The 27418-nt window shown below is 37.9% G+C and overlaps 1 protein-coding gene across 5 annotated transcripts in view; it reads left to right on the forward strand.

The window, feature by feature from the left end:
• col14a1a (collagen, type XIV, alpha 1a) overlaps window positions 1-27418 on the forward strand; it is a 123487-nt gene that overhangs the window by 12142 nt on the left and 83927 nt on the right. For 4 of the 5 annotated variants that reach the window (XM_081616797.1, XM_008432272.3, XM_008432271.3 and 1 more), the window contains exons 3-5: window positions 5739-5855; window positions 8872-9015; window positions 10312-10416. In XM_081616797.1, the coding sequence (XP_081472923.1) occupies window positions 5739-5855; window positions 8872-9015; window positions 10312-10416 (366 nt within the window). Of the gene's footprint in view, window positions 1-5738; window positions 5856-7999; window positions 8151-8871; window positions 9016-10311; window positions 10417-27418 lie in introns of those variants that run through there. The other variant, XM_008432274.3, reaches the window with a different exon arrangement.

Genomic DNA, 27418 nt, shown 5'->3' on the forward strand with positions numbered 1-27418 from the left:
TGTGCTAAAGATGGCTATGAAAGCTAAAGGTCATCTGCAGTACCAGGATGATGGTTTCGAATATGATTAATGCATTAAATCACATGATTAAATTAGAAAATACTGAAGAATGAACAAGACCAAAAAAAATAAAATAAACATGTTTAATATGCAACAGACACCAATCCACACATGATCACAGATGTGATTTGTTCCTAACCACCGTTTAATGGATTTAGAAAACTGCCTGGAAGATTGTAATGTTCCTCGGTTCTGTCATTAAAATATTCAAAGCATGAGCTGCCCTATGCGGATTGCATTAACAGAAAAAAACACTTTGTGTGTACATGAATCTGGATCACGAGTTTTTGTGGAACTCGTTTCTTTAATTGAAACTCTGATGTAGTGAATTGTTTGAACACATCAATTACATAAACGTTTGCATGTGTTTTAACACATAATCAGTAATGACAGAGTTTTGATTGTCTTCTTGGTTCTTCTTCTTTATTATTATTGCTATTATTATTTAAATGCTCAACCTTGACCAAATGACTGAACGGGACTGATAGGGCAACAGTGTAATCATGCAGCTTAGTATTCAGTCTTACACACTCAGTGCAGCAGCCAGATGACTGCTGGAAGAAAAAGGCATTACTTACACAAGGATGTGATGAAAGGGTGCAAAAAGGCATTAATTCACTGTACCACAAGCAGGAGTGTAAGGTGGTGATGGAGGGGGTGAAATAAAACGTGAAAAAAAAAGAGCAGAATGGGATGAGAGGCAGACAGTTTAAACCTGAAGATGTGATAAAACAGAGAAGGGTTCCATGAGAGCGGTGGATGAGATAAAAAGAGGGGAGAGGTGGATAGAAGCCGGAGTGGATTTGCGCTAAGTGCTGTCTCCTCCGTGAACAGAGTAGTTTGTGTACAAACGAGACGGCCGCCACGTTGAGTGAGCACGCCCGGGCGTTCTCCCTCAGGTTCGGTACAGGATAGCTATCTTGCGGTGACAGAGCGAGCATTTGTCATCCATAAATCCTGAGCATTAGCAGAGCTCCTGCAGCCTGAATACTCGGCGGAGTCAGTACCAGGCTTATCTGGAGAGACAAGGAGAGCGGTAGCCAGGGACTTAAAGCAAGGAAGGAAAAAAAAATTAAGTAGAAATGTTGGCGAGAGGATAAAAGAGGAAGGAAAATCAAAGTGTGACTGATATGAGACGAGGTTGAGAAGGAAACAGCTGTAAAAAAAAAGAGAGTTGGAGAAGAAAAGGATAAGAGATTAAAATGAGAAGGAAGGTGATGCTAAGGAATGGTAAGTTCAAAGCAAGTTCAAAGATAAACATGGGTTAGGACAAAAAAAGATTTTTGAATGAATGTTGAATGGATTGTAAAGAGCAGTGAAGAATAAGACTGAAGGGTGAGGTGGAAGTAAAGAATAGGAAAGAAGATGTTTGGGGGGAAAAAACAACTTAAGTTGGAGAGGAAATCAAGTCAGAAGATGGGAAGTTTCTCTGTTGCAGCTGAAGTGAAGGACAATGACTGAGAGGAGGGTGGGAGAGTGATGCACCGGTGAGCATTTACTCATCAGTCAGGATTCCCTCTGAACTTTCTCTGCTCGTAATCCTGACAGGAATCATCCCCCTTTTCAGACCGGAAATCTCAAACCGTGTTTGCTTCACATTAACTCACATAATTCCAGTTCATACAGCTGAATGACATCTTTAGTCTACACACTGAAAGAGAGATAACCCAAGCTCAAATTTTAAAAGACCCTTTAGATGATGGCTAGAAAAAGGAGAGCATGTGAACTATACATTAGGAATTAATTTGCATTTATTTCACATTGATAATTTGGCAACTTTTTTTCCCGGAGTGCTTCAAGAAATTGCTGTTTGGGTTTATGGCTATAATATTACTTATTCTGTTATTGTTTGTCTTTACTAATTCTGTTGTGGTTTTTGTTTTGTATTTTAGAAATTACTCACTTTTTCCTGCTGTCTTGCTTCAATTAGTGTTGTATTTACCTCCATCACAGTATCAGAAAAGCAGAAATAGCGGTTCATCAAGGTAACATTGTGTAAATGTAGTTTAAGTAAAGCTGGTTCAATTTTTAGCCATTTGAGGGAGCATAAGCATAAATGGTCGTACAAAGGATTTTTGGATTTGCAAAGGTGATATTAGAAACCTACTTCTTGGAGTCTCTGCATAATCTATTGTTTATATGTTTGTTTAAAAAAATTTTAACAATGAACTTCTACCTTCAGCTTAATGATGCTTCTTGCAGTCGTCTGTTTAGCCACCGTTCATGAAGAGCTTTATTGACATGCCAAAATCTGCCAAGATTTGATATTAGACACAATATGAAGTCCACGGAACATGATATTGTGAGACACAGAGAAACGCTACTGAATGCATGAAAGGTGGGCACTCCTATCCAGAAAGAAAATGTGAAATGTGGAGCGGTTGGATGATATTTACGGCCATATGACGTGAGAGATTGTTGAAGGGTAATCAGAGGCCCTCATGTTCTGTTGGCATCCTGGGGTGATTTCCAAAAGTCATTCATCAAAATTTTATGCCGATACAATCATCATCTTGCTCATAAATCTCGACATCCAGACATATAGTGGGTATTTACATATAGTATTTTTCTTATAGGTTTGTTCCATAATTCAGTAGGTGAGTGTGATCATTCACATGCAAAGCAAAAGTAGGGGCACTCCAGGCAATTTTCACCCAATTATAAAGATCCTACCTACTCACTTCACCTACCATCAAACACACTAAGTGATACCAAGGTAGTAATCTTCTGAGCGCCATCATGCACTGAAAATTATTCATAGATTTTTATTGTGTGGTTTAATTATACATCTTCAGCCTGTGCCTTTAGAATATTGGATAGGTGGCATAGTGTCGTCGCTTAAGAAACGCAGCAAGGAAAGTGTAAAACTTAAAGTGTTATATCAATGTTTTTGCAAATTACTATAGAGCATGAAATATTATAAAGTGATGTGATTCTTTTGATTGACTTTGCTTTTGTGCCTCAGTGCCAGGAGTTGCGCGACTCCATTAGTAAAAAGTTAAGCAAGCACTGACATTATGTTAAATAATGCATTTACGTTGTTTTCTATATATTTGAACAAAAATTATGTGATTTTTAAAGAAAATTTCATGTTTTCCAAAAACTATAAGATGCTAAGGCAGTCAATTTTACAATTTGTCAATTTATGAAAATGATTGAAAATGTAACATTTTCTGCTGGGCTTGCTTTTGATTGACTTGGTTCTTTTTTTAAGGTCAATGATTGGGACATGGTAAAAAAAATATTTAATTAATCACTTAATTGTAAATAATTAATAGCTTTAATTGCATGCTTAGCCAATTTTGTTGAATGGCTGAATCAATAACTAGACACATGAAACATGCATTGTGATCTTATGCAGATATTTGTACCTCAATCTGGTCTGTGCTAGAATGTTAATTAACACAGGTCCACATACAGTTCATATGTATTGGATGTAACTTTTAGAATGTGCAGCTTAAATGTTTTTCCCTGTTTTGTCTTTTTCATTTTGATTATTTTAATGCGATTATAATGTCAACACATTAAAAATAAATCCGTGCTTTTGCTTTGTTAAGACAGTGGCGTTTTACTATGAATATATTAATATATTGTATTCTCTTCACTAATAAGAATAACATGCAGTTTCTTTCTAAATGTCTTCTGGACATCCGGCAGTAAAGGCACTAATGACACAACCTGCCTCAGAGTACGATGTGGGAAGAAAGCCGACATAATCGACCATGAGTCATGAGCTGCTGAATTGTCAGCCAGTACTGCTGATGGACCCCATGAACCCAGAATGACTTCTTGTAGCTGTTTTATCAGTCAAATGTTGAATAAAGGACCCAAACGCCAGCAGGCTGGTGCAGAAACAAAGGCGGCCGATTTAATAACGACAACTGAAAAAACAAAACCCACAATACAAAATACAAAACATGATTCAAACCAGAGGAACACGGTGGCAACACAGTTTCACATTTATGCAAAATGAAAGCAACTTTCTAGGCAATAGCTAACCTCTGTCATGAAATGGATGTGTGGTGGATGCTGTTACCACCACCATCACTGCACCTTAAATCTTTTGCTGTTTCAGATACCATCAAACAAATTTAGCAAAAAATTAATATTTGAAAAGAACTGTTCTTTGAGATGACCTGGGTGATCCCACCTCTCGCCCGCCGACAGCTGGAGATAGGCACCAGCACCGGGTGCCGGGATAAGGGTGCAGGACAATGGATGGATGTTCATAGAGATTAAATAAAAAAAATTTAAGACTAACCAATTTTGTTCATTTGCCCCTACTGAGGAGACAGAAGTTTGGAATAAAGTAATTTCAAGGTCCAGCTATCCATTGCAGGCATACAGAAAATCCAGCATTAATGCTCCACCTTCTCTTTCACACATGGCCAGTCTTGGCCCCAGAAACCTGAGATATTAGCTGCCAAATGCAGAACTCCAGGCTCAGAACGAAAACCTAAAATCAATGTTATCAAGGAGTCTGTAGAGGTGGTCGACTGAGGCCCAATGAGGGTTCCACAGGCAGAAGCAGCAGAATCAGGACTTTCTAAAAGATGCCTCTTGAAATGTAATTTAAAACTAACAAATGCAGAAAGCAGAGACCCGGGAAGGCCTGTTTGGGATGGATGGAGAGAGAAAAACAACTAAAAACAAAATGACACATACAACATGACATATTCATTTATAAAATCCATTGTCTGAACCATACATTTATAAATCCTTTACATAAATTCAATCACTTCAGCAGGTATTGTCCCGTTACATCCGTTGTATCTCTGCGTGTACGTATATTGTCGTTGTCTAACTTGAAGTTTAATTTCCACCCCAGTCTTACGTATTTTTCTGGCACACATCAAGTTTCCCATGGAGGGCAAAAACAAATCAGCTTTCACAGCATGTTTACTCCCGTACATGGTTTGTGGGACGCTGCAAGCTAAACTTTTTATGACTTTCATTCGGCAAAGTATTTCTTTCATAAAGGGCAAATTACTTGAGTGCATGACTCTGCAATTGTTCTACAGATTCTCCTACCTACAGCAGCTCCTACAAAGTTACCGGTGTGTATTCACAAAAAATGTAATCCATATTTTTTCCCCCCAACCAAGTGACAATTATGTGCTACTTTGTTCTGGAGGAGTTGGCAGTTTCAACCCCAGCTCTGTCGTTTTTGTGTCCTTGACACTTCACCCGCCTCGCCTGCTGGCGGTGATCACAGGGCCCAGGGGCGCCGGTGCATGGCAGCCCTGCTTCTGTCAGACTGCCTCAGGGCACCTGAGGCTACTATGTAGCTTATAGCAGTGTGTAAATGTGTGCATGAATGTGTGAATGACTGAGTGTAGTGTGGACTGATTTGGGGTCATCTGTACTTGATAAAGCGCTATACAAGTATATGCCATAACATTCCATCAACATATGTGGCTGTATAGTGACAGGGGGGAGAAATACCATATTTATTCCATCTTTAGCTCTGTGAACTCCCAATCTGAGTTTCATTCCAGTTTCTTCCTTCCTGTTTCCTTGTTTCATCTTATTCTGAAGCTTTCAGATGCTTTCTAAGTACTTTTTAAGACATGTCTAATGATGCTTAGAAACTTTTCAGGTCAGAAAGTTTCCTTGAATTAGACACAGGTCTCTTTTTGCATCCTTGTGTCTGGTTTAAGTGTTGCCTTACTTTTCAGTTCCAGCTCCGAGGAGGCTGCGTTTCAAAGTGCACAGTTCCCGCAGACTCCTAGTTTCATGGAGGGAGCCCAAAGGAGATGTCGACAGCTATTTATTTCTCTACAACAGCTTACCAGGTAGGATCCTCCACACATGAACAGAATACACACACACACACACACACACACACACACGCACACACACACACACACACACACACACACACACACACACACACACACACACACACACACACACGCACGCGCACGCACACGCACACACACACACACACACACACACACACACACACACACGCACACACGCACACACACACACGCACGCACGCACGCACGCACACACACGCACAGATAAAACACTATGTCAAAGAGTAGTGTAACTGCAGGCACCCGAGGAAAGAATTAGGAACTGGATTTTTTTATTTTTTTTATCTGTCAAGAAGGATTATGTAATTTACTTCTTATCAAAACTCCTTTGAACAAATTTTACTTCTGGGAGATCTGCAGACCTCAAAGTTTGTTCTGCACCTCTGCCAATTTGGAGGGCATGGGGGAGAGTTTCTGCTGAATATGTGGGGCTTGTCAGCAGATTTTTAAAAGAGGGACTAACAGAGGGGACAGTAGCAGGACCACTTTCTAACTCGCGCTGGAGGTCAGGCTGGGTTAGCTGAGGAATGCACCATGTTCTGCTTTGTTTTGTACCTGTCACACGCTGATCAATGTGCAGATGCAGTGCATCCTCAGCCTGGGAGAAATCACCCTAATCATCGCTGAGAAGATCCTCATCCTGTAGTCGCAGTGCGCCTGCATTCATAGCCAAGACTCAGGCACTTCACTGCTACTGCATTACCATCTGCATCTGGTAGTAAAGCTGGGATTAACATTACAGTCGATTCTTTTACAGCCTGCATTAAAAAGGAATATGCAGGAGTAGGGATTCTCACATAAAACTCATATCATGAGAATAGAACTAAAATTCAGCTTCATGCCTCCTTCCTTCTCGGGGGGAAAAGAATAGCTTTTTGCTGAAAATGCAGTTTCAGGTAATTAATTTCAGCACAATCTTTGCTGCATTCATATGGTTAATAAAGTCTTTTTTGACCACTGTGAAAAGAATGAAATCGTGTTCCTTCCTTCTTGTTTCTGAGTCAGATGAGGTGAATGATGGAGCTGGTTCAGAGCTGCTGAGGTAACATCTTTATAGATCACAAAGGATTCAGTTAGATTAGCCACTGACCCTTTGGGTCAGGATAATATTCCTGTTCTACAAAGACAGACAGAGTTGGGTTTTTATGAAAGAAGATAATATCGATTTCACAGGGGAAAATGACAGGCTGGATGTTTTCTTAAGCTTCTTCCTGTTTTTGTTCCGGGTGAGTTTCTCTTAAAATCGGGTTGTCGTTGTGGCTGATTAAATTCAGGAGAGAATCTCTGCCTCTTCACGTTGCTGTTGGGTTTCTGTATGACATGTAACACAGAAACCCAACACCATACCCGACAGGCGGATCCGTGTTTTTTAGGGTGAACGCCTCACCTTGAATCCTCCAAACATTTCTTTTATATGTCGTGCACCTGATGAGTTCAATCTTTGTCTTGTCTGACTGTAAAATCTCTCAGAAGACTTTCGATTGGTCCTGCTGCAAGTTTCTGTTTTGACTTCTCCCTAAGTTGGTGTTGAGTAGTGTTGAAATTATAAGTAGCTGGTTCCAAACCCAGGAAAGCAGCAAGTGTACATGAGAGTGAAGAGTTGACAAATATCAAATTGTTGGTGGCTTTTTTAATTCAAGGTTTAAAAAGTGTGTGGTTTCTCAGCAACATTGGAAACTGATCTAATTTCAAATGGCAGGGTGTGTATGTATATATTTGAGTCTTTGTGTATAATTTTGAAATGGTTCAATAATTAACTTCGGTGAATGAGGAGAGTGTTTCTGTTTCATCCCTTGTTATTTTGCACTTCTGCTTTTTTCATTTCTTTGTATAGATTTGTTATTTTGATTATCTTTCCCCTCCAGCCCAGTTTATTCACTCAGTTTGTTCATTACCTGAATTTTGGATTTGTATTGTGGACTTAGTTTTATCTTCTCATTATAGTTTATTTTTTCTGTTAGTTTAGTTTATCTTTTTAGCTGTTTGGTTTATTTTTTGTTAAATTTGGTATGTATTCCTGTTATTGTTTAGGTTCTCTTCCTTCTACCTTCATCTTTGTTTTAGTCACGTTGACATTTGCTCTCCTCCCCCAGCTGCTAGCCATTTTCTTGTCTAGTCTTGCTCCCTTCACAGCTGCAGCTCATTACCTCTGATTAGCTCCTTTGTCGTGTCCACTTTCTCCTCTGTCCTGGACTCCCGTGGTTCATTCGTTGTTCTGTTTTATTGTTGCGCTCTGCCGCCTCTCCATGTTCTGGGTTTCCAGTTTTTGTAAGTTTTTGACTTGTGTTCATTAAATCATGGCTCATATGACCACTCTGTTCTCCTGACTGCAGGGCGTTATATGTAACCTGTTGCAGTTTACTCTGTAGCTCTCTGGCTGGGACACACTAAGCTTAAAGTTTGCAGGAAGGGAAAGGAAGAATAGACGCTCACACGCACGCACGCACGCACACACACACACACACACAAGGGAATAATTCACATTCGCAGGATTTTATATGATTAATGTAAACTTGTCACCACAGCGGTATTATACATTTGTTTATTTCTGCAGCTACAGTTTCAACCCACATACATTTGTGAAATTTCTATTAACTCAAAGTATGAAGGTTTACCATCGTCAACCTGCAACAATTTAGTAACCTGTCAAAGGCAGATCCAGAAGATCAGTAAAAGCACAGAAAGCATCTAGCAGAAGAGAAGAACAGAAAACCAAACACAAAATCAAGATCATAATATTAAATTTTACTTTTCTATCCACATTTAACCGCTTGTATTTGTCAGATATATTGTCTATATGAGAATTGCATAAATAAATCCACATAACAAAAATATTTCCACCTTGTTCTGGTGGAACAATGAGTTTACTTTTTCCTAGACGGCGGCTTACAATAAAACATTTTAATGTAATTCTAATGCTGCTATTTCTTGCGACTGAGTGTCTACATGTCCTGTCTTTTTTTAAATTTTATCTCTTTCTCCGTTTTAGGTGGTCAGCAGAAGGAGGTCATTGTGTCTAAATCTGACCCAAAGGTTTTAATAACGAACTACAATCCGTCTAAGGACTACATTATTAGTGTCATTGCTATTAGAGGCAGAGAGCAGAGCAGACCACTTCGGGGGAGATTTAAAGGTTTGTTTCATTTTCTTTCTGCCCTTCTGGAATAGTCTTGTCTTTTCTGTTTTTCTACTTAACTAAATAGTCTTTTTGTTTTGTTCTCATCATTACATTTGGTCTTGTTTTAAGCTGTTTGGACATTCTCTCAGGTTATTTTGTTATGCAGTGTCTTTTTTCATCTGTGTCACTTTTCTCTTATTTGTTCTTCTGCTTGGTTTTGTTGTTGCTGCATTGTCTCATTTTTAAAAGTTAGTTTCTACTCTCTTCCATTCCTTGGCTTGGACTAAAAGTCTCTGGCAGTGCGATCAGTTTCAACATAAATACCAGCACTCTGGTAATTAATAGCGTTTAACAGTACAACTGTGTTTTTAGAGCTGAAGGTCTCTCCCTTCATTCTCCAAACTAAACCAACACCCCTGTGCCCAAAGAGCTCAACTCATCAAACCAAAGAACACATTTCCAAAACACAGCACCGTGTTTCGAATGTTCAGCTTTAGTTGCTGGAGGTAGGACGTTGATGCCCTGTTGCTTCAGCAAAGGAGTTTTTCTTGGACCTCGAAGTTCTTCACGATGAAGAACTTTGACACTTTCTTGACGCATCAAATCCAGTAGAGGATATTTTAGGAACAATTATCTTGGCAGAGACACAAAGGGTGACATTTCTGACTATTTTCCTCCTCAGTTTTTAAAAAGTTGTGCTTTCAGCCACACCCAGATTTATCTGCAAAGGAATCTGCGCCCCAATACTATGCAATGATGCATCATGAAACATTTGGAAATGACAATGTAGCCTTCACCGTCACATTATCCTCTTTCTGAGGGCCAGACTGTTGTTTTCTTTTGGCATGATGAATTTGCTTCTGACCAAAAATGTCAGATTAGTCAAAGTGTTCAGATGGCACCGGTCCTGCTAAGCAGAGATCATACTGTGAGGTTCTGTGCTAATTGATTACCTAGACATGGTGTGAAAGTTAGTTGAATATTCAAGTGAGGTTTAAAGCTAATTTGATATTCAGATTTGTCTTGGAAGTATATTAAGCTTCTTGTTTAGTTCAGCACATAAATAAAATATGTGCTGAACTAAATAAAACTTTATGGAGATTTTGTCTTTGGTGTTTTGGAAACAATACAAGTATGTACAGTTTTTATTGTGGTTGTTTCTATGGAAATATTAAGAGTTGTGTGTGATTTCATCATGGAAACTAACAGTTTTGACCTAAACCATATTATCACATTATATTTATGGCAACATAAAGTTTCTTAATCCGTGTTATATTTCTGCTCTGTTAACATCTCATTGCCTCTCTCCAGCTAAACCAGCTGCTGGAGGTGATGCTGACAAAGACGACGAGTCCGAGCCGCAGAGACTGACTGATTCAGATGGACCTCCTGACGATGCCAACGAGATCTCTGGAGGTAGGACAAAAGCACACACTGTTTCCATGACAGGAGGTTGCCTTTAAGCTGAACGTATAAGTGAGATAAATACCTTTTGGATGGATTCTCCGGTCTGTTGCTATAGAAATGTTTTGGAGGCTGGCAGATCAGCATGTGTAGTGTCAGTGCGGATCCGGTTGTATCCAACAACATGCAGAGTTTGTGAGCAATCAGTAATGGAAAATGTTGGAGAAATGCTCTGACTGGCAAACGTCAGGTTTTCACCCAACAAGTGAGAACGAAGATGCCAGAACCGCATATTCCTCGCTTATGAATCCGTCACAGTTGTGATTTCTGGAAACATTTAGTGTTTAACGTGAACTCCTGATATAAGCAGAGTGTCATTCACTGTTCGCTCTTGTCTGCATGAGCTGAGGCTGCTTTTTTCTCAAAGAATCAACTTTATGTTTGAAACCAAGCTGTTCCAAGATGTTCTTTTTAAGATTTGTTTTCAGAGATTTACAGATAGATGTCTTGGATCTTGTACTGGGTGGCCTTCCTGCTAGCACATTCCCAGTTAACATGGGGATTTGTTTTGCTTCAGTAATCATTTTTGCAATGTTTTTGGTTTTTACTAATGTGCGAAGATCATTAAAAAAAATCTCGTCACACAGTTGATGCGCAAAGCAACATTTCAGATATTAGGAAAGCTGTTAGTGTGTGAATGTGTTTGTTTTATTAAACGTGAGTCTAAATGTATTCAAGACAGATGTTTTCATGCAACCAAAATATTTGCTTGTCTTTCCCTCGCCTTCTCATTTACACTTTATACAACATCATCATCTCACTGACGACATATAATTACATTCCAATACAAACCAGGAAAAAGGAGGTTTGACCGTGGAAATAATCCTGCATCTGTCAAAAGATAATAAATGAATGTAAAAGGAGAATCAACCCTGAATCTGTTTTTATTTACATTATAATAAACAATGTTTCCATTCATTCTCAATAATGAATGGAAACATTTGTTGGAATCACAGTAGTAAAACCTTTATTTTAACTGCTGGCCAGCTTTCTGCATGTTTTTATTGTATTTTGACAATTTAACTTTGGCTCAGAGTCTTTGGGGTTGGAAGGCCTCCTTGGCATCACCCTAATCTTTAGCTCCCTCTGGAGACTTCATCAGATTGATATTGAGACCTAAAAGTCCAAATTACCTCCAGTAAGAAGAAACAAAACGATTGCTCTGAACCTGACTCTGCCAGAAGTGTGGTTAAATTTTGATCTACACTTTAGTTTCAATTCAGCAGCAGCATTAGAGTCTAATAGAAAGCATTTGCTGGGGAAGAATGCTAATTGTTTCAATCTAAACTCATTTGATTTACACCACCTAAAGGTGCATTTAGGAGCCATTCGAAATTTGTACAACACTCAAACAGCGTGTTTTTTTTTTTAATTTTGTGTATATACCAAGTAGCAAATTTAATTCAGGTGACAGATGTTTGTGCTGGTGTTGTAATGAGACAATTACTGGACATTTCCTGGATGCATAAAATGAAATTGCAACTGGTGTGAAAGGAAACTCTTAAGTCGTTATATAAGAGCAATCAGCCATCAAGATACCAGCCTCCGTCCTGTTCAGCTGTTGTGTTGGCCTCTACAGTGCATTAAATGTACAGAGTGCAATTATTTTAAGGACTATACAGTTATATATTGATTGAAGCATATAATTCCTCTGTAATATGCTAAATGTGCATTTCAGAGATGCTGATGGCGCACACAAGTACAATTTATTTATGCACACTGAGAGAAGCAATGAACAATTCATTTCCATAAAATCATAATAAATTGGCTCTTGGGTGAGAAGCACATAGGTAATAAATCTGAACTCCTGCACTGACTGCAGGTTTTAGAAATTGTTTTTTGTTAATTGCAATACCAAACAAGTTAAAAGATTAAAATGATTAATTTTAATTTGGATTAAAATGATGAATTAAGGATTTATCTGATTTAATTTAATTTATTATTACAACGCTTATAATTGTGTCAGTGCAGTTTCAGACATTAAAGATTTTCTATGTTTGTTTTTTCTTTCTGGGAAGTATGTTTCTCTGTGCTGTGTCATCATGGTGATACAGAGGAAAAAAAAACACAAAAGGATCAGATACAACCATGCTAGATAGTCAAAATCAAAAAAGATGTGAGATTGCTTATATATTTAGTATTACATATATTTAGATGAGCTTGTTTATTTAAACACAATAAATGCACAATCATACTAATGACACATTAGTTTGTGTTTTTGGTTGTGTTAGCTATTGGTTTATATACATCTGTCTTTATCCTAGTTAAACATTTAAAAAATGTTCTTTAAATGTGATTATAAATACCCAGGATACTGTTTAAACCTTATGGTCCTAGCATACCTCTGCAAAAGAGACTAAAATTTTACCAACCCAGTGATTCATCACAGGTTTAAGTTGAACACTCAAAGGAATTAAACGGTTATTTTTTGGTAATGTACTCAGCCTTCCTGTTATCTACAGAAGTCTTGCTCTCTCTGCCCACTGCAGTCGGAAATACCTGAAATAGGCAGTGAAATACCTCTGCATGCCATAAAGAATATAATTAATTTGAGATTTTTCTTATACTTTTTGTGCTTTATTTTTAATTTCGTTTTAAACGCGTCATTGCAGCTAACTTTGATTAAAAGTAGGGCATTCACAACTTCCTCAGTAAAAATGGTTTATAATCTGGTGCTTACTTATGATGTTTGCTGTTTGGAAAATGAAACAATTTTCCAATGGACGTTTCACTGACGAGAAAGTATTGTTGTCTTAAGTTTTACATTTGATTCTTTGTATTATTATTCAAATAAGACTTTTAGAAATAATTTGCCAATGTAACTTCCATGCCACTTATATTAGAGGAGTAGTTTAAAATAGAAGTAAGAATGGTTAATTAAAAAATAAAATAAACAAGTGAAAAATTGATTTGCATCCATGCAAAACCAGATGGGTTTTTTTTCTGCAGTTGCAGTTTGCAGATTTACCTTACAGTTAAAAAATAATCTTTAATAGAAACCTTGTTTCACAGCTGACATTGAAAGAAAAAAGTTCTGAAAATTTAAGTGAGAAAAGTTTAAAACCAAATATCTGGGCCACTGAAAGGAAAAAAAAAAACTTTGTACTGATATAATTCAACCTGTATTCCAATTATTTTAAAATGAAAAAAATTAAACCATATAAAGCAGGCTTTGTGTATCTAGACCCACACACAGGTTTTAGTCTTTCATATTAAGTTCCTCTTGCTTCCTTTTCTTCTAAGCAAGGATATTATAAAGTTGGATTTCCATCAGATTCCTGTTATTAGACCCAGCTACCTTTCAATGCAACACCGGAGACTTTGATTGGTTCTTTGCTTTTCTACCTGTTGGGGATTATAATAATATCCTGCTGTGCTTCTGTAGATTCTGTCTGGATTCAGCTGCAGCGATAATAATAATGCATCTCTTTAGTTCAATGGAGAACGCTCCTTTATATTGAGGTATAATGTGTGACTGCTTCTCCTCTTCTCTCCACATGATGCTCTGCATGTGTATTTATATTCCACGGTGATAACACCGGCGTCCCACTGAGCTCCACAGAGATGGTGCTGCAGACAGTCTCCCAGGGTTCCTGTGTGAATGTGTTTTGTGAGAGTGTGCGTAGACGAAGGTGTAGCTGAGTGGAGTTGCTGACCTGCTCCATCTTTGTTCCAGAGTAGCAATCAGGGCTTTCATGTAAGAATACCTTAATTACAAAACCTGGCCATTCCTTTTTGTATATGTGGTGATTCAGAGCTGCATCATTGGCGGGAAAAAGTTTTTTTTTTTTTGTACATTGCTGATGATTATATTTAGAATTAGGTTGGTATTAAGATAAAAGAAAATCCTACAGTTTCAATTTGAACAATTTAAAGTTTGACATTTCTTGAAAAGTGTGTTTTTTTTAATCTTATTGACTAGATCATAGGGCTGCACAGTGGCGCAGTTGGTAGAGCTGTTGCCTTGCAGCAAGAAGGTTCTGGGTTCGATTCCCAGAGTTTGCATGTTCTCCCTGTGCATGCGTGGGTTTTCTCCGGGTACTCCGGTTTCCTCCCACAATCCAAAAACATGACTGTAAGGTTAATTGGCCTCTCCAAATTGTTCCTAGGTGTGAGTGTGTGTAAATGGTTGTTTGTCCTGTGTGTCTCTGTGTTGCCTTGCGACAGACTGGCGACCTGTCCTGGGTGTACCCCGCCTCTCGCCCAGAACGTTAGCTGGAGATGGGCACCAGCAACCCTCCCAACCCCACTAAGGGACAAGGGCGTAAAGAAAATGGATGGATGGATGGATCATACAAGCATTTACTTCAGGGATTAGATTGGTAAAGGTGTTGCTGTTGGATGGGCTGTAACAAGAAAGCAGCAAATAAGGCTGTTAGCCAAAACAAATGCCAAAAAATTTCCTCTAATGTCAATGAAATAACTGGTTTTGCCATCCGCTATTTGGTTTCTGAAAATACTCTCCGACCATATGTTACCATACTTGGGCATCTGTTTGAGCTAAATAAAAAGTCTCCATTCAATCAAAGGAAACTCGTTTTCCGTCATCTTCTGTGGTGACACCAAGTGACTCAGGCTCTTAGAAAACACAAAAGGTTTGGGCAGAATAGGTTTTCAGTCCACTGCAGCCCCAACAGGAGCATTCAGGTGTGAAAATAAAATGTCCCCGTTGTGTTAATTTAATAACACATACTTGTGTGTAATAAAATGTAGCTTCCTTAAAAGCAGCTAGGTATTTTTTTCTTTTGAGCTTATGTTTTTGCAGCTGATCAGTCTAGGTCGGTTTTGTTGTTCAGTTTTTAAATGACGAAACAATTCTCAGTGGACCGTGTTTGATTCCAGGCGGAGAAGTCAAAGCACATCGACAATGGGCATCAACTTACCAAAATTGACTTGAAACTCAGGGAACTGATAAAAATCCTAAACCAATGTCTGATGCCCCATATGCCAATATCTGACCTCTGTTTTACCATCGTTGAAAGACAGCTGTAAGACGTTCAGCTCAAAGTTTGAAACAAACCATGTAGGGGGAAACAGAAACGTGGAAGAACCTGCTTTGGTCCGATCAAACCTAACTGGAAGTTTTTACTTTGCAAAACGCTATGCATGAGGAGAAACTAACACCCATATAAACCTAAACACACCGGCATCACAATGGAACATGGTGATAGCAGTATTATGCTGTGGGATTCCTTTTAATCAGCAGGGGAAGAGAAGATGATGGAACTAAAGATAGATCAGAAAAATATTTGCATGTTGCAGTGGATGGGTGTATTTAATTGAAATGACATAAATCAAGATTAAATGTTTAAGAAAAAAAAACAGTTACTGAGATGAATATTTAACCCCATGTCTGGAGGCTGAGCTGACAGGAAAACAACTCCACACATGTTGGTTTTTACCTGAAGGAGATCTGTGACTGAACTGTAGCATGTTAAAATTATAACTCTGTTTGAGGGTTAAAGAAGACAGATCAATATTATTTTATAATATTATTGAACCACAGGCAAACAGAGAACATATATCTTTTTTTTAGTTGCTTTTCACATGTCTTGTCTTTTAATTTAAGTGTATAGAGATTTTTATGTCTGCTGTGGGATTACATGTTCCTGAAGGGTTACCTTGTTTTTCATTCCAACATCATCAGAAAAGGACGAGGAAAGTTAATATTCATGCTTTGCTTAGCAATGAACGGAGGCTGACGTATTCCTCTGGAAATCAGTCCTAAATAATATTATTGAAAAAAAAAAAATCTAGTATTTGTACAGCTGTGCAACAATAGCGCTTTTAAGAAATCTGTCAAGGGATATGTGTGGGGTTATGACTGCATTTGTTGTAAGTGCTGGAGGCTATGCAGCCTTTAGTATTTGGTTGGATTGTGGGAAAATAGAACGAATGAATCTGTTGAAGCTGGAAACACCCAGACAGGTTTATTTAGAACCGCAGGTGAGAACCACTGTGTTTTATACCCCAAGAAGAAGAAGTGCAACAATATTTACAAGACGCACTGTGAGAACTAGTGTCCGTTTATCTGTCCACTGCAGGTGCAGACATCATCTCTGGCAGGCAACCTTCAAAGCGCCAAAGCAGAGAAACTTGCATTACACACAGAGCTCAAAGGCATAATTAAAATAAAGACATAACATAAACCGTTAGTTCAGACAGCCATGAGATTTGAGAGAGGTCAATACAGTCAAAAGCCTTTAACTTTTTAAATAACAAATTAAAATGAACAGGTTTAATTTAAAGCAGTGTTTCCTAATTCAATTATAGTTTGAAAGTTTTATATGTTAAAAATAGAAATGGTAAATCGATATTTTCCTTTGCTGACTGTTGGTGACATGCAAAAGACGAGCAGCTGTGACACAACAAGAGAGCTCTTTTTTTTTCACAGTTGCTCGCCTTTGCTGCTTCACAGCGACTGCACTGAAGGGGTGTTGGACTGTCTGAACATGAGGTTTCTTAACTTGCTGGCACTGCAGAATCAAAGACATGATGTGAAATACAACAGCTTTGGTGTCTAGAGTGGCAAAAATTCAGTTCTGTGACTTCCTGTGGTAACAGCTCAGGGGTGCAACACTGACATCCCTTCATTGTTCGAATCTTAGAAACTCTAGAACGCAACCTATCACATCTAGGAAATCAATTTTAGTTGCATCCACTTGAAAACAGTGATGGTGTATTCTTGAGGTAGTCGTGTGATTGTCCTTATCCAAACTGTTGCATTCGGAGAGGGGACGTTGATGAGGAGGGCAGCAACACCAGAGGGTTTTCAAGTACATCTCTGATCAGCAGCTGGATGGTTCAAACTTGAACAATCAGGTTTTCCAACCAGACAAACTCTCAAATCTCAAATTAAACCAACGCTGACCTTAAGATTGGCTTTGACCTCAACCATGTTTAATATATATGGGCTATGTGCAAAACAAAATCTCTAAATCAGAAAATATATGGATTTTAATGAGCAATACCTCAAATGTGTTTTTCTTTTTGTAATTTGCTGAAGGATATTTAACCCAATCTTTATGTCAGTGTATGTACATAAGACCTGCTATATACAATTGTGATTGTGTGTGGAATACAAAAGTATCAAATATGTGCCTCTTATTGTTATGAATTTGTTTGCTTTATCATTACACCTAGCAAAAAGAAATGTTGAAATGCATCAATCTAAAGATCAAAATTATGACATTCATGCTGATTGAAAACTTCTGAATGCCACAGAATCTCCTTTCTTAAATGCTTTGGTGCTTCATTGCAGTTTTTGTATTTCCAACAGAAGGTGAACATAAGAGACAGATGCTGTTAAAGTTGAGCTGGAGGCCAATGAGATTCAGCTGACATTCAGCATACTGGTCATGAAGGAGTAGGCGAGTCTTATCTGTCACCACTGCAGAGAGTTCGAAACTCTCACCTGCTGATTAAAGTTTCTAAATTTGTAACAATTTATTCTCAAGAGTATGTATATTGCAGATAATCCTTCAAATTGTGTCCCCTGCTCAGCCTTTCTTCAGACAGAGCATTTCCATGCATCCTTCAGTTTTCTTTTAAAATATCCAGCATTTACCCAAATGCAGGAAAATCTTCACTATTCGGCTATACTACAAAACTCGGCGGGCTCACTGGATTGCAAAGATTTTGCTGTAAGACTGATAAATGGACAGCAAGACAGTCGGTAAGGGGAAATTAATGAGTTGAACATAATCAATACAAAAACCTCATGTAATATAGACTAGAACAGCAGTATAATTAAACTCCAGTGATTCTAAGCAGTTCATCATTTCTTTGTATTTGAGTCTTTTAATGCCAAAATCTTTTACTGTCCCAGAACATGCTTGTTTAAACAAGAAGGTAGTGCTTTCACAGAGCAAAGCAGATATGGAAGTATTAAAGTGACTAATGGACAAGAAGGTACAGTTTCTGTATGAGTTGTAGAGCATCCAGATGGGCTAAGTGAGACACTTCTGATTGAAAAGTACTGGAGAAAATGAGAAAAGAAATTGTTTTTCTCATGAAAGTGCAAAAGTAATTTCTGAAATTCATTTTGTTATCTTTTTCCATCACTCCTGGTCCTTTATTTTCCATGCTGTATATTTTTCTGCTCATAAATTATTCCTGCTGAAAGGAGCAGAGGAGAGATCCTGATCCTGAGCTGCTAAGACCCTTCACTCATTTGGATGTGCGAGTCGTGTTTTTGTGGTCTGTGCAGCCCGTCCTCGTCCTCTATTAATAGAGGACATTTATGGGTGAATTGAGCTAATTGTGTGACGGCGGTTAACAAGTGCATAGATGTGGCTGCGCTAATGACAATTTAGTAATTATTGGCAGGAACTCAATTAAAATAATTAGCATCTAATTTCCTGATTGCCCCACTGTTGCTTCTCATCTCTCCATCTTTCTGAGACACTGGGCAGGACTATTTGTTTTGTGCTAAACCAATCTCTTAGATTCTTTTTTGTTTCATGCAGGAAACAAAACAAAAACAGTGAAAGTTTGCATTAAACCAAAAGATTCAAGAGTCGTTATGTGCTTAATATTGCAAGAGCAATACAATTCCTTCTTTGACTTTTGCTCGCAGCATGCTTATTAAGTCTCTTATTGGGGTAAAATAAATCAATTTAATGAGCAACGTTAGATAATTACATCATATACAAATGGAAAAATGCATAAAATAAACAATTATGTAACAATAATAATTCAATATAATGTTATGACCACTAATAGATGAAGTTAGTGGTTGGAAAACATTTCATGTCAAATTTGTTTTCAAAGTTGATGTGTTGGGAGCAGCAAAACTGCGCCTGCATAAAGATTTGAGCCAGTTTGTCAGGGGCCAAATTGTGTTGGCTCGACAACAAGATCGGAGCGTCTCCAAAAGTTCAATTGCTGTAGAGTGGTTTTGTTTTGTGGTGGTCAGCAACTCGGAAGAGTAGGCACAAAAAGAAGAGTTGCCCACTGTAGCTGTGCTTTGCTGAAGCTGTAAGATCGTTTCCGGATCCTGAACAAAAAGATCCATCGAGCTGAACAAGAAGACAAAAGAGGTAGGAAACACAAACTAATCAGTATAATTCAGAACTAAACCACTGCTGATTTGCAAAGCCATAAAACCTGCTGGGAGCTACACACATGTAAGATATGTGTGAAAACAGATAATACAAATGTATTAAACTTCTAAAAGAGAAATTTCCAGATTATTATTATTATTATTATTATTATTATTAAGGTTTTACTGGAAGCTACACTGGTGTAATCCGCTGTTTTGTCAAGACATTTGGCTTTAAATATGAACATAAATCTGTCCTAATGAGGCAACACATCCTAACCTATTCAACTATCCCTAATATTTTGGGATTCTTGACTAGACTTATGTCCAAGATGTCAATTAATGTAAGGTTAGAGTTGGAATAAGGCATACACTTTTGGTCAGAACTGGCATAACAAACGGAGAAAAGCACAGCTATACAAGCTTATATGTGTGGGTCAGATAGAGGCCATACAGGAAGCAGACAACAAAGAAAAATGGATAAGCCAAACAGAGGTAGATGGGAGGGAAAATGACAAAAGGCTTTAGAGAAGTAGGGTATTGACAGGCCACATTATGCTTTTACCATCCATAATATCTGTTGTTTCTGCATATCTGTGTGGTGAATGAAGTGGAACCAAAAACTCAGTGGAATAAAGATCAGGAGTGCAGGCACAGACAGATCTTTCATGAAGTGACATAAATCCTCTGAAAACAGCTGTTGGATTTCAACTTAAAACCTCATGAATCAAAAGACTTAATCTTGCACACAAACACCCACAGACTCCCTCAGGTTTCACCAATGAATATGAATGTCTGTGCCTGGCTGAGTTTGTCTGATTTAAACCGTGGGCCGCTGACCAAATGACAGGTGTATCATTCTGCTGCCTGTCATCGTCTTCATAAATAAGCTCCTCTCCCATCTCCTGAACCACTGTCATCTGGTATAAGGATGGATCGCTGAGTTAACTGCTGGTTTTTTCTCTTTTAATTAGTCTAACAAAACTTTATATTGCTTAAACAAGTTAACTTAGCCATTTCTTCATTCAGAAATCCACTTTAAAATCATTGGAAAAACTGAAAGAATAAGTTATTTCTCAGAATTTACATCCATACATCACTGTGCAAAAGTATTCAAACTTCTAATTGTTTTTTCCGCTTCTATCACATTACAACCACAAACTTCAAAAACCACAGTTTTTTCCTATTTTTAGATTTTAACAAAGAAAACACATAATTCTATATAAAAACAGGATGGATGCATTTTCTTCATTTTCTTTTAATAAAACCTAATAACATAAAAAGTAAAATATCACTCTTAATTTTAGTGTAATTCAGATGTGCAAATTCAAATGTAATTATTCCATGAGAAAACTGGAAAACTACTAAATCTAATAATATTTGCTTCTTTATGTTTTTACTATGAAGTTATGTAGAGCCATTGCAGAACGTCCACAGAGACACTTGCGACTCTGGAGCCTCAGCCAGTGTGTCTGCTGGACATTAACGTGATCACTGCCTCACATCTTCTCCAATCGGATCGCCCTGCATTTAGCTTCATCCATCTTCCTTTCTGCACTGACCACCTCCAGTGTCCCTGTTGAAGAAAGGATTCCCACAGCGGGATGCAGTAACCATGTTTGAAAGTAGCAAAACAAGGACATTTTTTTTGAGTCGTTGAAGTCACTAAAGATTATAAAGAGTAACTATTTAAACCTATAGAGTTATGAAACTTTGACTTCGCATTTATAGGGATCCACTCTGTCAAATGAGGGTTAGAAACTGAACAGGGTAGTAATTGTTATTTCTATAAGCGACCTCAGGGGGGCAGCAACCCTCCCTCATTGACGACTGTAAAAGCCTCTGTCTGCAGAAGAAGAACTGAATAGTAATGGCTCCCTTCCTGGGTTATGGTAATTGGAACAGCTACTAAACTTTCTTTAAGGTAGTTAAGGGTTGAACCTGAAGTTAGATGACATGTTTGTTGTTGTTGTGTTTTATGGGAATTGGGAAGAACTGACAGCAGCAGATTATTTAATTTCAAAGTAAGCAGTTCTTGATGTCAAGATTTTTCACCTTTGCCCCCTTCAGCCCTGAGTTTTGGTCTTATCTGCTTTTCTGAAATGTTTTGACCTTGCATTGACATCCAATGATTTTGGGATTATCTATTAAGGTAAAAAATAATGGAATGTTGTTTAATCATAAGTCTTAAAAATCAATGGAAATACATTGCATGTACAGTAGGTATGAAAATGTAGTATAAATAAACAGGGTCATTTGTTCCTGGGAAGGCTTTTTAATTTCTTTGTTTTTCTCAAAGGTCCTATCAAAGAAATTTATTTCACAAACATCTTCGACAAACCATATTTTTAGGCATTAGTTCTTCATTGTTTCTCTTTTAAAAATTGTAAGAAATGTTTGCATCCCTTTTTTGAAATTATTTACCCAAGATCAGCGGGCTTACACAATTAGTTGTAGCCTTGAATCTTAAGGTTGAGAACCAAGCCAATAAATCACATTGATGAAGGACTGAAGGAACCCGGGGACTGTACGGCACAGGAAGGAAGTGAATATGAAGCGTGGTTCTGGGTACTGAAGTTGAAATGTTAGAAATCTTAACACGAAGCATAAATTAATCTGCCATGTATACAACTTAAACAAAGTCTACAAATAAAACAGGGAAAACACTGGCAATGGGAATCGAGGTAAATAGAATATAAAAAATAGGAATACACTGAATAGAAAACCAAAAAAGAACTTGAATCCCTAATAATCATAGCTACAGAAACCTGCTCAACAGGATATTGCTAATTTCCATTAAGAGATGATACTTGAATAATTCTGACAGGAGTGGCAATAAAATGGACGGTTTAATATCCTTGACACTTTTGTGAAGCTGATACAATTTTCAGTAATTGTTAGAGCCGAGCATTTCTACTGGTTGAGCCTTTGGGAATTAATGTCCAGTTATTTTTTCTACATATTTAGCCATGTATTGACGGTGAAGTGCTCTTCTGAAAGCAGGTTCATCCTAAAGGAGAAGGTTGTCGCTGTGGGGACCGTCCCTGCTTCTGTCCATTTATCTGCATGCCTGTTGCTGCCCTCAATGTTAATTCCAGATACTGAAATACAATCACAGCAATGGGGAAAGTAAACGTTAACTGAAGAGAGACTGAAATGACAGCATGCGCCGTCTGATCCCTGGCTAAATAGAGGTCAGCAATAAATCAAGGCCGTCCGGGAAGAACTGTTAAGACCAGAGAGAGACAAAGAAAAATAGAGGAAGGCGATAGAGAATCTTTTAAAACCAGATCAGTTTGTATGCAACCGCAAACTTTTTTGGGGGGTGTATTGTGCATTGACAATTCTCACAACTGTATTCATAAATGGTGTGACATGTATTCATAAGTGTCAGCTTCTGAGTGAAGAAGATTACGGAGCGATCTTCTTTGCTTTAAGTAATCTGCTCTGTAGGGAGCCCGCAGTTTGCAGTGTCTTCTGCTTTTACTTGTCTGCGCACAATCTGTAAGCTCCTACAATTGTTCTTACTTTTAAAAGACGTTCATAATTCCTGCTTTTCTTCTTTTCATGTCTTTGGTGCTTTTCAGTGTCTCTCTACTTGATTAGCTGTTGGAGCCAACAGTGGCAGTCACATTTTTAGCACAGTCTGCTGCACTCCTACACAAGTTCATTCAGTTATCGCAAAGCCACATTTTTTTTTTCTTTCTCCCTGCAGCTCTGCAGCCGTGCACTTAGTGCTGCGAGATGTAAGATTGGGCCTGTTCCCCTCTCGTGAATAGCAGGTGGACAGTCTGTCAGCTCACAGCCATGCCTGCTTTGCTTGGTGTGTGTCCAACTGTGTGGTTAGCAGGTTCAGTCAGCACATTTTCTACTTGTGCTTCCAAGCAAATAAGGTTCAAATGTGATTCAGCCAACTCTGTGATTCATAAAGTCACAAATCCGATTTTTCGGTGCTGAATAATAATAGTTAGACTAGTGAAGTAATGCTTTGTTTGTGGATTTGTTCTCTTGGATGCAAACTGTTGTGTGTTTTTCCTATTTATTATTCATAGAGAATCTGGCAAAGACATTTTATATGATATTATAACAAATAGTGCAGCTTGTTGTGCCAATCCGTCACTGTAGGAGTGTTTGGTGGAGTGTGAAAAGGTGATAAGTTGTAGAAAGTAGTAGATGTAGCTATAATTGGCGGAGATTTGGGAAAAGCAGTGATTGCAGAAGAGTTTAAAATTAGAATCATGAAATCTGTAATGGCCAGTCCTAAAGCAGACAGGATTAGATTCAATGGCAGGCAACTATCACCATTTGCAGATCACATTCCAATTTATTCACACCTATATCATTTGGGATAGATATAGAGGCAAGGGAAATTTAACATTTGTCTCACATTTTAAGGCGAAAGGATTACCAGAGTCAGCCTTGCTGCACACAAACCTTGAAACGTAATCATTTCCACACAAATAAATTCCGCAAACGTTAAGAAATATTATGAAACACGAGAATTTGTGCATAAAGTCTACTTCTGTTTAACAGGTGGAAACACAAGAAGTCATAAGAGGATACATGCAATACAACTACAAGTCAAAAAACTAGAACATTGTGAAAATGTTCAATATTTTTTCCAAATATTATACAGATTTATTAAACAGACTAAATTAGGGCACTTATTTTTGTTTTTATTTTGATAACTATAATTTGTATATAATGAAATTCCAAAATTTAGCTCTTTAGAAATTTACCAAGCAATACTTATAGCATTTTTACATAATTTAGTCATAATTTAGTCTAGGTCATAGATTTGTGCAGCTGCAATTTCTTGGGTCAAAAGATGCAAAGCTGATCTAGTGTAAATAGCAAAGTTGTAACACTATGAATAGTGTTTACAAGAGACGAAGCAAAACAAAAAAGTTTTTGACAAAAAGTGAACCCAATCTTTTTAATTTATATCCAACTACATCTAACTTCATAGCATTTGAAACGTCACTGAAAATCTGAAGCCGGTTTATTTGCCCTGCAGATTGTGTCCATCTTCTACAATATTCAGTTAATTAAACAAGACAACATAATTGCGGAGTCACTAAACACATTGGCTTTAAAAGGTTTGCGGTTATTTTTTCAAATAAAATCCGTCTTTTGATAAGTAGTTGGTTCTGTAATACATCAGCTCTATTATCAGTTTTTGCTTTTGATTCAGTTCTTTCCGTCTTTCACATTCTCTTTCACCTTTCGACGCTCCAAATTCCCCACAGGTCCACTAAACCTGCACCTTAACCCACAGCAGAGCTGTGAGACGGCTGCAGGACAGAGGTGAGCAGAAGGCCAGAGGGGCTTTAAAGGAGCAGGGAGACCTCTGACCAGGCTGCTGCTGCCGCCTGACAGTCAGAAAACGTCTCACTAACACTAAGTTATGACCATGCAGCTTCCAAAAGACTGTTTGTGAGTTAATGTATCACAATACGGCAAAGCAGCCTTCTTTTTGCTTACATTTTTTAAACTAATAATTTAAAAATGATGTAGAATAATAAAGTACTATAACAAACAATTGTGTGGTGGGACTTATTATATCTTTTTCACGTGTTTGACTTTTATGATGATCTTTTCCACAAGTTTAATGTTGAACATAAACAAAGAAACAAAAAACAACAACAATCAAACTGTGTGAGAATAAATGGCAGCAAATCGTTTGCTTTAGCTGACCAGACTGTTTACAGATGTTGTCGGGTGTAATGTGAAGGACATGAATTACCTAGATTATCGGTTCAGAGGTAAAACACTAACATTATGACTAGCTTCAGCTGACACGCTCGCCACCCTGCACACAATAAAAGTTGGGAATAGTTTTGTGAGCTGTGAATAGCTGTAATTACCAACCTTCTAATCATCTGCTTACCAGTTGGATCGGCAGGCGTACAGGCTTTGCACATCTAACAATGCCCAGGAGATCCAGCCTCTTATTTCCTAACCTTTCGGTGCATAAGCCTTTTTACCCACACAGTCACTGAATCTGTAGCTGTAAATCTATGCATGATATCAACTGGTTTCTGTTGTCATTTGTCACGGCATAAGAAAGAATCTTCAATACGCGATGCCTTTTACATGCAATGTGCAATTTGTATTTCCAATACACACATAAATGCATTGTATTGGGAATTGTTTTCCTAATAAATGAAAAATTGATCAGCACAAATGAGAAATGAATGCATTTATTTTCTGCATTCCTAAGTTAAAAACTTTGAAGCTCAAACAGCTTCAAGTCTCTTCGATTTGCTTCTACCAACATCTTATTGAAATTGTTCAAGATTGTTGTCCTGTTGAAAGATAACCTTTGACCCCATCTCAAGTCTTTTGAAGCTGTAACAGGTTTACTCCCCTGTGTTTAGCTCAGTTTGTCTCCCCGTTGATTCTGACTGTCCCTGCTGCATCAAACAGATGTTATGGTGATGTTGTGTTTAAGAAGATGTTCTCTGTTAGCTACTTTATACCGTTAGCATTTTACTTGATGGACAAAAAGTTTAATTTTGATCTCAACTTGTGGCAGACATGAATTTGGGTCACTTACTTTCTTCATAATAGTCTTTCATTCAAACCTTATGACAAAGAGATGTGGATGGATTATCTTACCTGCAGTGTGCATCTCTGCAGCTCCCCCAGAGCTCTGCTTTGTCCGCGGAAGATGGATTGAACTGCTCTCTGCAAGATGTTCCAAGCTACTTTCTTACTGTTTGTTGGCATCTTCCTTGGTCTCCATGTTTGTTCACAAATGTTTCCTAACAAATCTCTGAGACCTTTTCGGATGTCAAATTAAAGGGGCTGAATACAGATGTAAGCAGCTTTGTTAGAACAATTTTGAAAAGCATTTATCATTTCCACTTGTCTGTCTCTGTGTTTGCCTATAACGCCTCAGTCAAACCTGTAAGGCAGCAGAAAACAAAAAATTGTCATCATCCGTCTCTGGGACATGATTTCTTGCCGTCTCTCTTTCAACTGCTGCCTTTAGCAGCTGGCCGGTTCAAACCGGCAGACACACAGGGAGACAGCAGACAGACGGCTCTGTTTGGAAAGTTGCTCTTTGAAACAGATACTTATTCATTTTAATGTTGGAAAAATCTGTAGCTCTAGGCTTTAGATCTTGTTGTGCCACAGGTGGAATGTTTAATATGATGCAGTCATCAAATTTATCAAACCAGCACCAGTCTTTAGTTGGAGCAGGATGATAAATAGAACCTGCTTCACGTTTATTGTAGCAGAGATGTTGGAAAACAGTTTGAATGACTTTATTGTAGTTAGTACTAGCTAAATAATCTACATTAACTCCCCTGTCTTTAGTCTAATCCCTAGTGCGTATTGCTCTGAGCAAAAAGCAAAGTAATAACTCACATTCCCTCCAGTCAGCATTCTCTTTTATAGCTTTTCTTCACTTGCACATAAATCTCATTGTCAGCATGTTTTGGATTGTTCTCCGTTATTTCTGTAGAGCAGAACGTTATCTATGACACAACCTTAAGTGGATCCAGTCAGTTTCAGGATGTAATTCTGAGAGGGATGACGAGATAAGCTTTATTGAATTATAAAGCATGAAGTAATTCTGTGTGTGTTTCTTAGATTGTGGAGGCATAAATTATAAAGACCAGATAAATGCTTGATACTGTAAATCAACGTAAAATCAAAATAAGGGGCAAGGATATAATCTCCTAGGCAAGCAATATTTTTATTTTCTCTGTAAATCTATTCTTCCTTCTGTCTTTCTCTCAGTCCTTTTTTTCCTTCTTTCTTTCCTTCCAATCTTCCTTGATAAATGCAGAAATAGATATTTGGGAAAATGTGGAATTTTAAAAGAAAAGACGTAAAAGAACCCTGAGCTACTGCAGTGATGTAATGGAAGTCCCACAGTTTTAATCTGATTTGTTAAAT

Source organism: Poecilia reticulata, chromosome 16 (assembly GCF_904066995.2).
Source record: "Poecilia reticulata chromosome 16, P_reticulata-male-v2, whole genome shotgun sequence".
Lineage (NCBI taxonomy): Eukaryota > Metazoa > Chordata > Actinopteri > Cyprinodontiformes > Poeciliidae > Poecilia > Poecilia reticulata.